Consider the following 16,402-nt stretch of genomic DNA (forward strand, 5'->3'; position numbering starts at 1 on the left):
AAGTTGTACAAATAGATTAAAGGGCCAGCAAGATACTCAGCAGATAAAGGTACTTGCCAGCTAAGCCCTACAACATGAGTTTAATCAACGGAGGCCACAGATAAGCAAATTTGATGGCCCATATCTATTTTTTAAAATATTTGTTTGTGTGTGTGTATGTATGTATGTATGTATGTATGTATGTGAGTACATTGTAGCTGTCTTCAGACACATCAGAAGAGGGCATCAGATTCCATTACAGATGGTTGCAAGCCACCATGTGGTTGCTGGGAATTGAACTCAGGACCTCTGGAAGAATAATCTGTGCTCTTAACCACTGAGCCATCTCTCCAGCCCGGATGGCTCACATGTATAATCCCAGCACTCCCACTGTAAGGCAGAAGTAGGAGAATCTCCCGGAAGCTGGTGGGTTACATAATCTAGGTTTCACAGAAAGAGAGAGACCTTCATTTAGAACCTGTGCGGAGGAATGCCCTCACAACCAAACCACAATCATTAAAACAACGGATATGAATTGAATTAACAGTTCAAAGACCACTTTCTGAGAACTTGATCAACAAAATAACCAAGCCTGATTATTAATGTATTTCCATAGTGAATGTGCTATGGGGACCTGGAGCATACACCTTCCAAGAGAACCTGCAAGGAGTTTTGTTATTGTTCAGTTTGCTGTAGTTTTCTTGGCCTGGTTGTATTTTGCTTGGTTGGAGACAGGGTTACATTCTATAGAACAGCTGGCCTGTCACTCACTACAACTCCAGCTTACCTTCAGTCTGTGGTGATCCTTCTGCCTCAGCTTCCCCAGTGCTGGGATTGCAGAAACAAAACACCATTCCCAGCCCAATCTGTTTTCACCAAGTATGCTTTATAGTAACGTAATCTATTATCACCAACAATTAAAAAAAAAAAACAATTAAAAAAAATGGTCATTTTCTATATTTTAATACATGAAATGCTTACGGGGCTTAGGTTCTGTTTTGATGCTTGTCATATGTCATAATCCCAGAACTTCTCAAAATGAAAGGTCATTTTCTAACACTATTCATCTATTTATTGAATAGTTTTTAGGTTCCAATAGTATTTTTGTTTTGTCTGCATATGTCAGTCTGCCACATGTGTCCTGTGCCTATGGAGGCCAGAAAAGGGGCAATGGCCCCCTGGAACTGGAAATACAGATGGTTGCGAAGCACAGTGTAGATGCTGGGAATCAAGCGTGGTCCTCGGGAGGAGTGAAGGCGCTCATCCTGTGTCACCTGCCCAACCACTTGTACACTTTCATTAATTGTTAAATTAAGTTTACCTGTGCACTACTTGTGTGTCTGGCGCCCTCAGAGGGCAGAAGTAGTTGTTGGACCCCCGGAACTGGAGTTATAGAAGATTTCAGATCACCTGTGGATGCTGCTCTGTAAGAACAACCAGTGCTTTTTATAAGAGAAACAAGCTACGTAAAACCTTCAACTGTAAATAGGAGTGACAAGCAGGAAGGCACTGCATTGACAGTGGCTATCCATGAGTTTAGCTGGGGATACCGTTTCCCATGGACCTCAGCACAGGTTTGACTGAAATCTGCAGGGACAAGGTGAGTGGGAACACCCTTTCATCAGGTCCCTGTCATAGCACTGGGACAAAACTCAGGGGCTTCCACCAGCCAGAATTGTACTTAAGTATCACCAGGCTACATACTGGGTACAATACACAGACTTACTGCCAGCCTGAAGATGATGTTGTGGAGCCAACTCATCCTAAACAATATATTCAAGTCGTGAATCAGACTAAAGAACTGTTTTATTAAAACATTTAGATTTGAGTCTGATGCATCCTGTGGACACTGTTTAGATTCTGTTTTGAACAAACTACATATTTTTATATCATGGTTGTGTGTGTACACCGTGAGACACTCTTATGTACGGATGAATATATATAATCTTAAAAATTACTTTTAAAAGCTGACTGCTCTTCTGAAGGTCCTGAGTTCAAATCCCAGCAACCACATGGTGGCTCACAACCATCTGTAATGAGATCTGATCCCCTCTTCTAGTGTGTCTGAAGACAGCTACAGTGTACTTACATATAATAAATAAATCTTTAAAAAAAAAAAAAAAGCTGAGGTCAAGAGCAAATACCCACTGGAAAGAAAAGTGTCTTTAGTTGTAATTAATTGAAAGAGTACAAGTGGTTGGGCAGGTGACACAGGATGAGCGCCTTCACTCCTCCCGAGGACCATGCTTGATTCCCAGCATCTACACTGTGCTTCGCAACCATCTGTATTTCCAGTTCCAGGGGGCCATTGCCCCTTTTCTGGCCTCCATAGGCACAGGACACATGTGGCAGACTGACATATGCAGACAAAACAAAAATACTATTGGAACCTAAAAACTATTCAATAAATAGATGAATAGTGTTAGAAAATGACCTTTCATTTTGAGAAGTTCTGGGATTATGACATATGACAAGCATCAAAACAGAACCTAAGCCCCGTAAGCATTTCATGTATTAAAATATAGAAAATGACCATTTTTTTTAATTGTTTTTTTTTTTTTAATTGTTGGTGATAATAGATTACGTTACTATAAAGCATACTTGGTGAAAACAGATTGGGCTGGGAATGGTGTTTTGTTTCTGCAATCCCAGCACTGGGGAAGCTGAGGCAGAAGGATCACCACAGACTGAAGGTAAGCTGGAGTTGTAGTGAGTGACAGGCCAGCTGTTCTATAGAATGTAACCCTGTCTCCAACCAAGCAAAATACAACCAGGCCAAGAAAACTACAGCAAACTGAACAATAACAAAACTGCATTAAAAAAAAAAAAAAGCTAAAAATAAATACCCCTTGTTTCTTACCACCAACTTCTAGAAGACCACTCTAGACAGAATCAATACTACAACAGTGTTCCTTACTGCTGACTGCAGCACGCCAACTAAAGCTGGATTGGTCAGCATGGATCTTCAGAACTAAGCTTATCTGACTCTTCAAAGACACCCAAATCGGAAGAAACAGGACATCAAAAGCCCAGGCAGGACCAGTTGACACAGAAAACTGAGATGGTCATGTGATGGAGTGGGGGGTGGGTGTCCTCTCATGGGCTCACCTCTGCGGTGCTGTCTGAACACAGCTCACTCACCTCCTGGACATCTTGGCCAACAAGACACAGGAGACACCAGTATACTCACACGGGGCGCAGCAGGGACCCCACAAGCGGCAAAGAAGACACAACACACTTTGTTTCCAGGGAGAGGGGGGCGGAGCAGTGAGAGACAGACAGAGAAGCTCTTCAAATTTTTTCTCTGAAAAGCAGCTCCTGAACCACCTACACCCACCTCCAGTTTTAATCAACTCAAAAATAGGCAAAGGGAAAAATGTCAAAAACAAAACCATGAACAAAAACACCACATACACACTCCCCGCTAAAACCTTGTCTGAGCTACTTACACGGCAAAGAGTAACTGCCCCAAACTGCATTTCAATCTGTCTGACAGCCAACCAAACTGCCCAGCACTGTCGATAAAGGGCCAGGGCTCTCCACAAGTCTCCTTAGGCTTTGAGTTTTCAGACTTCAGGTCACTTTTAAGGGGCAAGAGGGTAGCCAGGAAACCTGAAGTCAATCCTGGAGGACCACATGGTGGAAGGAAAGAACGACTTCCGAAGCTGTCCTCTGATCAAGCATGCACTGGATAAAAATGTGATACAAATTTAACTTTTAGGTTTATACAATCTCAAAACCATAGACTACTACTATAAATTACAGTGCTGGGCAGTGGTGGCGCATGCCTTTAATCCTAGCACTTGGGCAGCAGACGCAGGCGAATTTCTGAGTTTGAGGCCAGCCTGGTCTACAGAATGAGTTCCAAGACAGCCAGAGCTACACAGAGACACCCTGTCTCAAAAAACCAAAAATCAAAAAGAATTACAGAGGCGCTAGTCTTAGCTTCAGGACCATTAATTTCTAGTAACTTTAGTAGGTATAAAATTTAAAGCCTGAACTTTTTGTAACAGAAACATTAATCTACATCAATTCTTTTGAGGAAAAAAAAAGGCAATTATGCTTGTTGAAGGAATGACCTTCTAAAACTACAGAAGAAACAAATGGGTTTTGTTGATTTTAAAGTACAAAACGCTCAGGGCGTTAACATGATGTAAGGGGCTGAATTAGCTACAAAAAAATTGCAGTAAGTTGGCACAGTAATTAATCTGCCCATCTGGTATTTTATAATACTGGTGTTTCTCACTATGGAAATCTGTGGCACAGAAGGAATCAGGATCCACAGCAGGTGGTGGTACATGTCTGAAAATAGAGGCTAGTCTGGGCTACACAGTGAGATCCTGCCTCAAAGAGCTGGAGGGTGGGAAGGTGGGTAGGTGGGTGAACCATGCCCTTAACTAAGGTTATTATCAATGTATAGCTGGCTTGCCAAAACTTAGTAAACCATACATCTAAGTGATGTAGTGATTTTTCTTTTAACTAAGATAACTGAAGTAGCATCGAGACAGTGTTACTTTGTAAGGCCAGCTGTAATGATGTGAACCAAGCTGGCAATCCACCTATCTCCCAAGTGCTAGGGTTAAAGGTCCACTACACCCAGGCAAGTATTCCTATCCTTAACTCATTAGACTAGGGACAACAATTAAGTAATTCAATCCATTTCCCCCTCCAACCTTCAAAAGGCTGAACTTTTCCCCCAACAGCACAATTCGGATGATGGAACGAAGAGAAAAAAGAAGACGACAAAGCAGAGTATCTCGGTGCACACCTGAGTGATCCAGTACACAGGAGACTGAGGTAGGGTAGTGTCCTGAGAATAGGCCTCAGAGACAGACATAGTCCAAAGAAGAGTCCTCCCCTTAACACCTCCTTCTGCACTCTGGAGAAGGAGATGGGAATTGAGATGAGATAGAGGGTGTGTTCTAACTGGTCTTCAGCTTTCTATCCACAGCTGCCACACTTCTCCCTAAATGAGGTTGACAGTCTTATTTGGAAGAAAGGGTCAGACAGTGACAGGCACTCAGTGGGAAAGAGGACGTGTTACTCATGGCAGATTCCCCACATGGGCTTGTCTCTGATTTCCACTTGATGCATTGCTATGGTGCCTTTCACCACAGCCAACCTCTACTGGGGGGGGGGGGGGGGGGGGCGGCGGCACACACACCCTGGCCTGCGGCTCCTTTCCTTTTATTTTCCCCTGTCCTGTTTCTTCACCTTACTGCTCCTTCACTGTGGGACACAGTAAAACTAGTCCTGTCCTGAGCTGATGACATGCTGTTGAGGGACAGACATTTTGAGGTGACCTGGGGTCAGGGTCACAAAGGAAAATGACAAGCAGTAAAACTAAAATCTGAGACCACCCTAGTCTGACCCCCAAATCTGCAACTTCTTTTCTTTCAGTCTTTAAGCAGTAACTAGCCCATCTTCAGCACTGTTTAAAGTTGATGCAATCAGAACCTGAAACTTAAGCACTCAACCTTTTTATTTTTGAAACATTATTTACTGGGGGTGGGGGAATATAACCAAACTGCCTACCAACTTAAAAGGAGTCAGTTCTCTCCTCCTACCATGTGGGTCATAGGGATTGAACTCAGGTCACCAGGCACGTAAGCACCTTTAACAATGAGCCATCTTGCTGATCCCCAGAACTACTTGGATATTTAATAATCTTACGTATCAAAGTACTCATGTCAAGAAATGCTTACGGTAAAGAAGCGCTGGGAGATTGACAGGACTTACTTATGGCAGTTGTTGTGTCATGGTGGTCTCATGTAAGTTCTAAATGTAGAAAAAGGCAGGTCTGTGACAAGAGCACCTTTAGGCAGTGGGGCCAACCCTGCTAAGGACACCAGTAGAGTCTGCTCTGCTCCACCAGCAGCACCCTCATCCTCACCAGCCATTTGCCAGGACTTTTTCTGGAGATAGGGCTTATCTCTAGATGAAAGATTAACATAACAGAGCCTGGCTCCTCTTCAAAGTAAATCCCAGCTGTGCCCAAAAGGCCACAGTAGGCCTTAATGTGGCTGGCCTCTGAAAACCAGAGCCCTCAGCATACAGTTGTTAACTGCACGCGAGGGTCCAGATACAAATGTTTCTTTCCTTTTTCCTATGCTTGATATCTCACATAGTGCACAGATATGCATAAGGGCAAAACTGTCATATATGTTAAGTAAAATAAAATAAAAATAATCAATTCATTAAAAAAAAAATGACAAGAAAAAAAGGGGGGGGGGATAATTTTAACCCCAGCATTCAGGAGGCAAAAATCAGAGATCTCTCTTTGAGGCCAGCCTAGTCTACATAATGATTTCCAGGCCAGACAGGGGTACACAGCAACACCTATCTGACACAAAACAAAAACACAAGCACAGATTCCTCATGTTTGAACTAAAAGTACTTTACTCACTGAGCCATCTATATCCCTAGCCTAAAATATGACATAATTTAATATCGGCACAAATACGACAAGACCCATATTCTCTAATGCGGTTAAAAAGCCGCCAGCCTCTTGTAGCAACCAGCATTAACATTGACAGAGACTCATCTTTCACAAGCATATGCTAACCACGCATAAAAAACAAGATGTAAAAAACACACACACCACACACAAATCTAAATAAGTGGGAAGTTGATACTTGAAGCGGGCAATAAGTTATAGCTTATCCTCCATCCTAAAAGACTGACAGACCCCTTTCTGCCTTTCCGTTTGGCTAGCTAAGACTTAGTTGTTGTCTTACTATGGATCTGGAGAACACAGAGAAGCAAACTCCACACGCATGGAAGCAATAACTGACACATGTGCTTGTATCTGCATGGCCCCAGGGTCAGAAACGAGAGGGGACAATTTATATTTCTTTGGCAGAGATAAAACACTACCCACTACAGCAAACTTTGGGTTTCAAGGCGAGAGTGAACTCCAGCAGCTAAGAGCTTGCTTCTCTCTGCTGTTACTCTACATCAGAGAAGCCCACTAAGTCCTTCTCCCCGCCCCCTCAGTTACACTCCAGCTCTGACTGAAAAGGTCTGGAACACATTACAAACTGGGCCACAAAATAAAAGGCTCTGGCATGCAGTCAAGCCTGTCTGGAATACACATACACAGTAGGCCCTAGAAGGGGAAGGGACGGCAGGGAGGAGGGGACCTTAGTCGGGATCTCTGTCACTTGTGTGTGTGTGTGTGCTGGGGGAGGGGGGTTCTTGTATATTTTTTCCCACCCCAAAATACCCACTCTTTCCTAAAAAACCCAGCTGTAGGTATGATCAACAGATAAAACAGCCAAGCTTCTCTTCACTGCTAATGCTTTCCCCACTTTCTTCTTTCTCTCTCTCTTAAAAGCAACAACACACACCATGGGCACACACATACACATAGTTAAAAGTTACAGGGAATGGTACAGCACAATTCTTCCAAGCTCTCCAAGGGCAGATGAACCAAATCATCAAATATGCTTTAAGGAAATGAGGCTCTTATCGTTCCGGTTGACACTAGTGGAGCATCTGAGGATTTCCTACCTCAAAGTGTCCTGCTTGAACCACAAAGGCTTATTCAAGTATTAACAGAACCTCAAGTTGCAAACTGCTAACATGTATGTTACTTCCTAACACTACAATGGGTCTTGAAGCACAAACACTATCTGTCAAAAAAAAACGATGGCCTAGGCTACAACCCCACCTTTGATTTTTCTGCAGGAAGGGGTGAAGGGCGGGAGGCGAGAGGGGCGCTTAACTAGCCAATAAAGCTGACATTTGAGGTAAACCCAAACACTGCTTTTTATTGTTGTGCTGTCTGTTTCCAAGTAAACAGATGGCACTGGAGGATTGTATCTGAGGCTCTAAGTCTCTCTCCGGGGAAGTTATTTTTACACGGCCCCAGCGTTGTTTTAGTGGCATTCACAGAGTTAATTCTCCTTTCCAGTAAAGCCTGTGGCGTGCTCAGGTCAGCCCCTGGGAAGCTTCAAAGGCTCCACACGGTGTCTGACTGCTCACGGTCTGTGTCTGACCGGCTCACTGGTCCGCACATTGTTTCCATTAAGCAGCACCGGGCGGGGCTGAGGCGAGTGCTCAAACCACATTATATGTTCCCTTTTAGCTCCATTTTCCATGCTTTGCAAGGAAAAGTTCAGAAAGCCAACAGATGAAACTACAAACAGGACAAAAAGGCCGCGAGTGGGAATAGAGACCCTTAGCAACCCGAGCACACTGGGAGGAGGCCTCTGCTTTGCTTCCCATTTCCTAAGTAAAAAGTGAAGGGAAAGACCTTAATGTAAAACTATGTTAGAAAGCCCCACCAAGTGTAAGACTCTTTCCTTAGACCTGTTCTCCTGCTCAGAGCTGTTCTCTACCTTCAGCCCTGACAGTGCAGCACACCGAGCACGCATGCACATCTCTGGGGAAAACAAACTCAGTTCCATTTTTTAGAACACAAGGGGCCTGTTTCCAACAAGATCACCATATGAATGAAGCAATGACTCCGGCCTGGAGCTTTACAGAATTCACCACCCCGCTCAGGCTGGAATGCTAATTTGGACCTAGATTTCTCAGGTTTAAAAAACTAAACACTTAAACAAAAAACAGCAAAAACCCAGCAAGGAAAGAAGTTGGGTATACAGCACTTGCTACCAAAGGTGTTGCAGATTCTGATTTTTTAAAGTTTTCTTAAGTCTCCCTAGCCCCCACACTATCATCAAAATAACCACAAAGGTTCTAAGATAAACCTTTACCAAAACGAGGGTCAAGCCTTGGGTCCAGCCAGGATGTGGTCTTGTTCTTATGGTTTATGTAGTAAACTTCTCCATCCTGAGTCATGGCTTGCTCCCATCCATCAGGAAGAGGTCCTACAAAACAGAAATCAGACTAGTTGGTTTTGATCTGGTACACTTCAAAAAGCTGAGAGGTACTCCTTTAAAAAAAGACAGACGCAATCAGATAAAAAGCAATGAATGCATTAAAACAGATTACAGCCTATGTTAAGAGAAAATAAGGCAGGGCCACCTAACTGATTATCCGCCACAAAAATCAAGTCATTATGAAAATCAAATCAATAGTGAAATTGGAATCCCCAAAGGCACAGGTGAGAACTTTAAGTGGTCAGACTAAAAGCACACTGTAGCCGACAGTCATGGTCCATTATTTACGGGACTACCTCACACCAAGAAACCCAGACTATAGATTCAACTCCAAGGATTGGACTACAAAACTCTGCTAGCATGAGAGGATTATAGCTGAAATTGTGAGTGTGTTGGTAGGGCAGAGAGGTCTTTGAAAGGTGGCACCTACTGTGAGGTAAAAAGAATGTCCTATTTTCATAGACGCAAGGAAGCATCTTCGAAGTATCGAATGGCAAGAGCCCAGAATGAAAATGATGGGTGGAAGAAGCAACCCACATCACCCACTAGACACACACCAACCAAACTTCTAACCAAGGCGACGGCTCACTCCCGAGGTATTGTTGAAAAATACAGGAACCTTTTAAAAGGTCAGAGTCCTGAGACACTGAGTGACTGTAGATACACACAGTGATTACTTAGTGCTCGGCTTACCTGACCTCTGGCCACCATTCCACCCGTCAGCAATCAGCCAGAAGAACCACCAGCTCCATCCTGGCCTCCTCTGCGCTCAGAGTCCACCTAAAGACTGCACTAATGTTCTGTTTAGCTCGTCTGAGAACCATCAGCCCAAGGGAAGCAACAGGCAGTGACCGTTCATTTCCACCTTTAAAAGTCATTGTGACTTCTAAAACCACAATGATTCCACCTTGTCCCCACACAGATGAACAATCAGGTGTGCCCAGGGTAGTCTGAATTCATGTTCCACTTCTGTTTCCATTTCTGCTTCCTGGCACTATAAATCTGCTAGCCCAAACTCTTGTCTGCATTCCTATATTACAAGAAAATGTCAAGCTTTTACTCATTGTTACTTTCACTAAGAATGGTAGCTTTACAAGTCAGGTATAGTCCCCTACACACATGCAATCTCAATGATTCAGGAGACTGAGGCCACTTCACACAACCACAAATTCAAAGCCAGCACTAATTTAGTGAACCTTATCTTTAAAACAATTTTAGAGGGTAAGCAATATAAGTCAAGGGGTGAGATCTTGCTCAGTACATGTTAGACCCTGGGTTTGATTTCTAGTTTTGAAAACAAACATGGGCTAGAGAGATGGCTCTACGGTTAAGAGCACCAACTGCTCTTCTGAAGGTTCAAATCCCAGAAACCACATGGTGGCTCACAACCATTCGTAACAAAATCTGATGCCCTCTTCTGGAGTGTCTGAAGACAGCTACAGTAATACTCACATATAATAAATGAATATTTAAGAAAAAAAAAGGAAAAGAAAACAAACATTAGTTCAGAATGTTTTCTACTAATATCAGTCTACCATTAAAAAGTTGAATGAAAACCTTGAAAGAGAGTTACAGATGTGAATGAGAGTGCAAGATCAGTTAGAATTGCATCTTCTCTCCCTTATCAATTAGTTACAAATGAAACCACGTATTTACCTTAAAGATGATAACAATCTTATGTGCACTCCATATCAAAATGTAACTTTAAAGCAGAAAAGACTACCTATTTATCTCTGTCTTTCACATTTGCTGTGTAGAACTACAACGTTATGTGGACACAGGCTAAATTATAAACAGGTATGATGCTCTTGGAAGGAGAGCGAGAAGAGATAAGAAGATACAGCTCAATCACAATGTAACCTTTGGTAGAATCAGGAAAGGAAAGCTGAGAAAAGGAGGTCTAGGCTACAGCCCTGAGGTCAGGTGCTCACCCAGCAGGTATGATGCTAGCCAAAAAATGTCCAAGAGTGTCAGTCAGCCAATGTGTTCACAGATGAAAACAAAGATCTGTAACTAAAAAAATTCAGGAAAACAATACAATCAGGACTTCAGTAGACGTGGTCCTGGAGAGGAGTTTGGTCCACTGGGTGTATAAAAGATAATGGTGTTTTCAAAACTAGACGACCATGTCTGATTCCTCATACCAAAGTCATTTAGGTGAGACGATAAATATTGAAAGGAAAAGAAAGATTGTTGCAGAAGATGGAGAAAGAGACCAATATTTTAAATGAGATGGAAGAAGAGGGTTAGAAAAAGGCAGAATTAGAATAAGCAAGAAAGACGATTAAAAAATAATTTAAAATTTAGATTTATCCTCAGGAAAATACAATTTTATACAGAATTCGCCAATATCGTTTGATCTATAATTATCTACTAGAACAAATTCTAACTTCTTGAAGTATTTTAAACAACTTAAGATAAAATAGACTGCAACACAGGAGACTCAACCGCCTGTTCCTGCCTGTGTGGTCTTGCCTTGGTAATAATTCAGGAAAACTATTTGCATTTCTACCCAACAGCAAAGTCTTCACCGCCCCTGTGTTAGACCGGCCCCTCCTCACCTGCCTGAGTCAGAAATCGCAGAGGACAATGAGAGACTGGCTGCACATACTCTGGGCATAGTAGCTGCCTTAGAAAGTACTTCTAGGAGGAAGTGGTTCTAAAATCTAGGCCAATTTCAAATGAGTCTATGCTGCTGTCATTACACAGCAGGCAGTTCTGCACTCTTTGCAAGCAACTATTAACTCAATTAAAAAGCTCACAACATAGAAACAATTATCTACCACCTAAGTCAGAAAGTGGCAGACTTGGGATTCAAAGCCAGTCGAGTTCTCTAGAACACTGAAAACTTGACCAACAGCAGTCAAAGCTGCTCTGCTCATTTTTTAAATTTCTTTCTGAAACTTGAAAATGTCTCAGACATTATGGGTTATGTAGACCACGTCCCCTTTAAAGCATTGCACAAGTTAATACTAAGTCCCTCTCCCAATCTATGTGCTGATTAACAACAGTTCATAAGACATGCCCCCATATTCAGAATGGGGAGGGGGGAGGAGAAAAGGGGGGAAGGGGGGGAGAGAGAGCATAAAATCCTTTTGCCTCGATTTCTGTAGTATCATTTTTCTGTACAAGCTTAGATGTTTGAATCTAAATAAAAATAAAATAAATATACTGATGAACCCGCTTTAGAAAATAAGTGCCCAATGTATTATCAGAACCCCACTCTACCCCCATGACTCCCAAGTCTCACTGAGGCCTTGCTGGTGTGCCGCAGCACCCTTCTAGACCACATACTCAAGGTGGAATCCTGCTGCTTCCCAGGGTCCTATATCTTGAGCTTACGACTTGGCCTATTCTTGGCTAAACATTTATTAACCTTCTAATCCTGGGCAAGCTCCTTAACCAGTGATGGTTCCTTTTATCTACAGAATGTAGATGAGCACGCCTACATAAGGAAGAAAGCTCCACACAGAATGCTTATTGTCGGTGCCCTAGAACAAATGGTCCTGCTTCTAGAAGAGCAACCACTCTGGTCCACTGAGTCATCTCTCCAGCCAAGGTTGTGTGTGTTTGATTTTACTGGAATTCTCAGAATGTTCAGAAGACTCCGAACTCCTCACAGGTATTCTGACATGTCTCCCGTCTGTTCCTGACTCTGCTGTGTCTCAGGTCTCAGCAGGTACTCTCACAGCTAACCTTTCCTTCCCTCTCACTAAACTGTTCACCGGGTCCAAAAGCAAGCACTCTTTCTCCCATTCACCAGTTACACTCGGCCATCCTCCATGACTCCAAATGGCCTCCTTGCTAACTTTGACTGGCTCCTCCAGTTGACGTCACTCTTTTCCCAGCATATGGCTCAATGGGCTAGCTACCATACCCTGCTTGGATTCTTTCCCTTTCCTCCGCATAGATGGGTGGCTCCCCCTTGAGTCTACCTAGGTCTCAGTCCACAGCTACAGGAGCTACGGAAAAATCCACAAGAGGCTATCTCCTCCAGCCCTTGATCACTTAAAGTTGTAACTAGTTTATCCTCCCCTTTGCTGTTTTAACGACAGGAAAATACGATGTGTCTGTCTATAACCTGGTCTTGTGATTTAAGCAGTGGCTGGCATGCAGGAAGGGCTTGAATAATGGCTGAGGGTGGGAATGCACCTCTGCTCCCCTTGGTGAGCCCTTCCCGACAGCCATCATCTACTGCTTCCTGTGTTTGGTCTGCTGGCTCAGCAATCACCTGTGTAACCCTCCCTGTTATGATTTTTACAGAAAAGGCAACATTTGCTGGTATTTGTTGAATCAATGATTTTGGAAGGACAGTATCTAGTCTCAAGGGACAGCAGTTACAACTGTCAAATCTCACATATTAGTATCATGGAATGCCAGAGCGCCTGGGACATGCCACTCACGGAACTCAGGCTCAGATAAAAACACTGCTGTACTCATGGCATCCTGACATTGTCCACACCAGCACCCCTCCCTTCAGGAGTTAACTCGACGAGGGGCTGGAAAGATGGCTTAGAGGTTTAGAGTACTGGCTGCTCTTCCAGAGGACCTGGGTTGGGTTTCCAGCATCCACAACCATCTCCAACCCAGTTCTGGGGGATTGACACCCTCTTCTGGCTTCCAAAGTTACCATGGTACACAGACATACATGCAAGTAAAATACCATACTCATTTTAAAAAAGAAAAGTGACTGAGTCCCAGTTGAGTGGGCATGGGTACAGGCTTGGAGCTATTTGAGAGGACAGACAACCTTAGGGGCCACACCAATGAAGAAAAACGACTCCCTCCCCCAGCAGCCAACTGCCAGTGGTTCCTTGGCTAGGAGCAAGTCGTCCTAAACCCCTCCTCACACCCATGCAGGAACATGGACAGGCTTCATCTTCTGCAGATTGCCACAGGCTGTGTGTGAGCTTCTGCATTTAAGAGTCATGTCAGGTCCACAGCACTCACAGCATAGCAGCATTTCACAACACTCCTCCCTATTCTTTTGGCTCTTATAGTTTTTCTGCACCATCTTAAATGATGTTCCACAAGACTTAAGAGGACATGGGTCTGTTATATATGTCCCACTTAGGGTTATGCATTAAGTATCACATCAGTTTTCTCAAAGTGCTCAAGTAGACTTCAAACTGACAAAGTAAAACAATCGTCTTTCATTAACACCAAAGGGAAGTTTTACCCACTGATTATTCTTACATGCATGTTTTTTATGTAAAAAATATGTAATATACTGCAGGATTTAATCCATTGCACTTACATTCCTGTCTATATATGGTAGTCTAGATGCCATTTTTGAAAAATTAACATCTTAAATCTTTCACACAAATACTCCTTCCATGAGTCACAAAAGCTGTTGGAGCAATAGTGACCAGAAGGATTTAGAAATTGGTGGAAAAGACAAAAATAAACTCCTAGGACTAACCGAGGGAGGAAATAAAACAGGATTTCATTTGGTCCTCAAATGCAAATAATTTAATCTCTTTTCACAAAGTTTCCAAAACATCTACAAAAAATACTGGAGAATAAGTTTAACATGGACATTTCTATCTTCGAGTCTTAATATTTAACGACTTGTTTTCCTCAGGAGAATTGGATAATGGCAATTAACATGGCAATGGCTTCCCCTGGTGTTCTCTGTCTGCTCCCGCTCTGCTGGTGGGCCAGGTAACAAAAGTTTACATTTGTTTCTTTTACAAGTTCAGAATTTACACCTAACAGTAACTATCAGATTTCAAATAACTCAATAATCCCAATAAATATATGGAAAGCATTGCTAATGTGTGCTCCCAGGTCAGATCAAGGGTGCTCCCTTTGGTTTAACTCAAGGCTTGGAAATGTCTCGCCAGCAATAGTTAGGTCTCAAAGCAAACAATAACCCTGCAGCAAGATATCCAGCGCCAGCCTATAACCCTTGACACTTGGGACACAGCGAGAAAGGTCCAAAGTGCAAGCCTAGTCTGGGTGATAAAATCCTATCAAGGCTGGCTAGATAGATCCTAAAAGCTCTGGCTGAGTTCAGTTCCCAGCACCCACTCCAGACCCAGGGATCCATGGCCTCTTTGTATGCAAGTGATCCAAATATATACACTCACACACACACAGTAAGTCAAGAAACAAAAATTTAAAACTGTTGATTAGAAAATATAAAAAAGGGGCTGGTGAGATGGCTCAGTGGGTAAGAGCACCCGACTGCTCTTCCGAAGGTCCANAGTTCAAATCCCAGCAACCACATGGTGGCTCACAACCATCCGTAACGAGATCTGGCGCCCTCTTCTGGAGTGTCTGAAGACAGCTACAGTGTACTTACATATAATAAATAAATAAATAAATAAATAAAAAGAAAATATAAAAAGGTTAGCATGATGGTTTAGTAAATAGGGTCCTGCTGTCAAAACTAAAACCTGAGTTTGGTCCCCAGGTCCTGCATAGTAGGGGAAAATGATTCCCACAAGCTGCGCACCACACCCCTCCTTCCGAGGCACACCCCGACCCTATTTTGGAAGGGGGAAGAAGAGGGGGAGAAGGGGAAACAGGGAGAGGAAGAAGGGGGTAGAAGAGAGGGAGAAAGCAGCATTATTAAAGACACTGAAAAACAATTAACCAGTGTCCACCCCAGCATTCAGAAGCCAGGTCAAGATAATCCCAAGTTTGAGGCCAGCCTGGGGTGCAGTTGGACCTGCATCAAAAAACAAACAAAACACAAAAAAGTTACTTACAAATTCAACTACTCTGGTATGTACAAAAGGAGAAAAGAAAACCTGAGTAGCAGCACTGGGCTATGCAAAGGCCCTGATCCAGAGTGCGTGAGCAGCTCTGAGCAGAGTGAAGTCAGCCTTGTGCTGGCTAGTGTCAGGATTAACAAACTTCAGGATTCCTGGTACTGGAGACTAAGGCCATCTGCACACTGACTGGCCATTTCATCTTTGGGTGACTGACAGTTTCTATTTCAGCAAGAAGTTTGAAAATCCTTGTACTTCTTTCAAGCTGCTTGTTTGCACTTATAGACTGGGGGTTGGGAGCAGGGGATAGGGTCAGTGCTGGGAATAAAACCTCGAGCAAGGTTCTGTAAGTACAATACGTCCAATCTTTGACCCACATTATTATGTAAGAATAGTGGCTAGTTCTGAATTACTAACCAAGGTGCATGGATGGTTGGGTTGCCAGTTCAGCAGCAAAGTCTAAGCCTGGCTCAAATGAAGTCTTGGGTTTGATCCATAGCACAAAAAATAAATTAATTAATAAAAATAAAATAAAACAGGCTGTTAAAGCAAACCAAATCCCCCCCCCCCCAAACACCACACCACCACCACCACCACCACCACCACCACCACCGTCGCCTCCACCGCCTTTTGACACAGGTCTTATATACTCCAGGATGGCATCTGAACTATGTGGCTGAGCTAGTCTTAATGCCTGCCTGACCTTCCTGACACCATTTGCAGAGTAAAGGGTTGGTTATACAGGCTGAACCCCACTTCTAAGGGTTACAGATTACCATGCTTATGCTAATGTAGTCCCCCCCCACCAGGCCATGCTTCTTCCCTGTCTTCCTACCTCCTCTTTTGTAAACACTACCC

General features: G+C 43.2%; 1 protein-coding gene across 3 annotated transcripts in view; it reads right to left on the bottom strand.

The window, feature by feature from the left end:
* Yap1 (Yes associated protein 1) overlaps positions 1-16,402 on the bottom strand; it is a 73,889-nt gene that overhangs the window by 20,751 nt on the left and 36,736 nt on the right. For all 3 annotated transcript variants that reach the window (XM_029481165.1, XM_021171848.2, XM_021171849.2), the window contains exon 4: positions 8,700-8,813. In XM_029481165.1, the coding sequence (XP_029337025.1) occupies positions 8,700-8,813 (114 nt within the window). The remainder of the gene's footprint in view (positions 1-8,699; positions 8,814-16,402) is intronic.

The sequence above is a fragment of the Mus caroli genome, chromosome 9 (genome assembly GCF_900094665.2).
Source record: "Mus caroli chromosome 9, CAROLI_EIJ_v1.1, whole genome shotgun sequence".
NCBI lineage: Eukaryota > Metazoa > Chordata > Mammalia > Rodentia > Muridae > Mus > Mus caroli.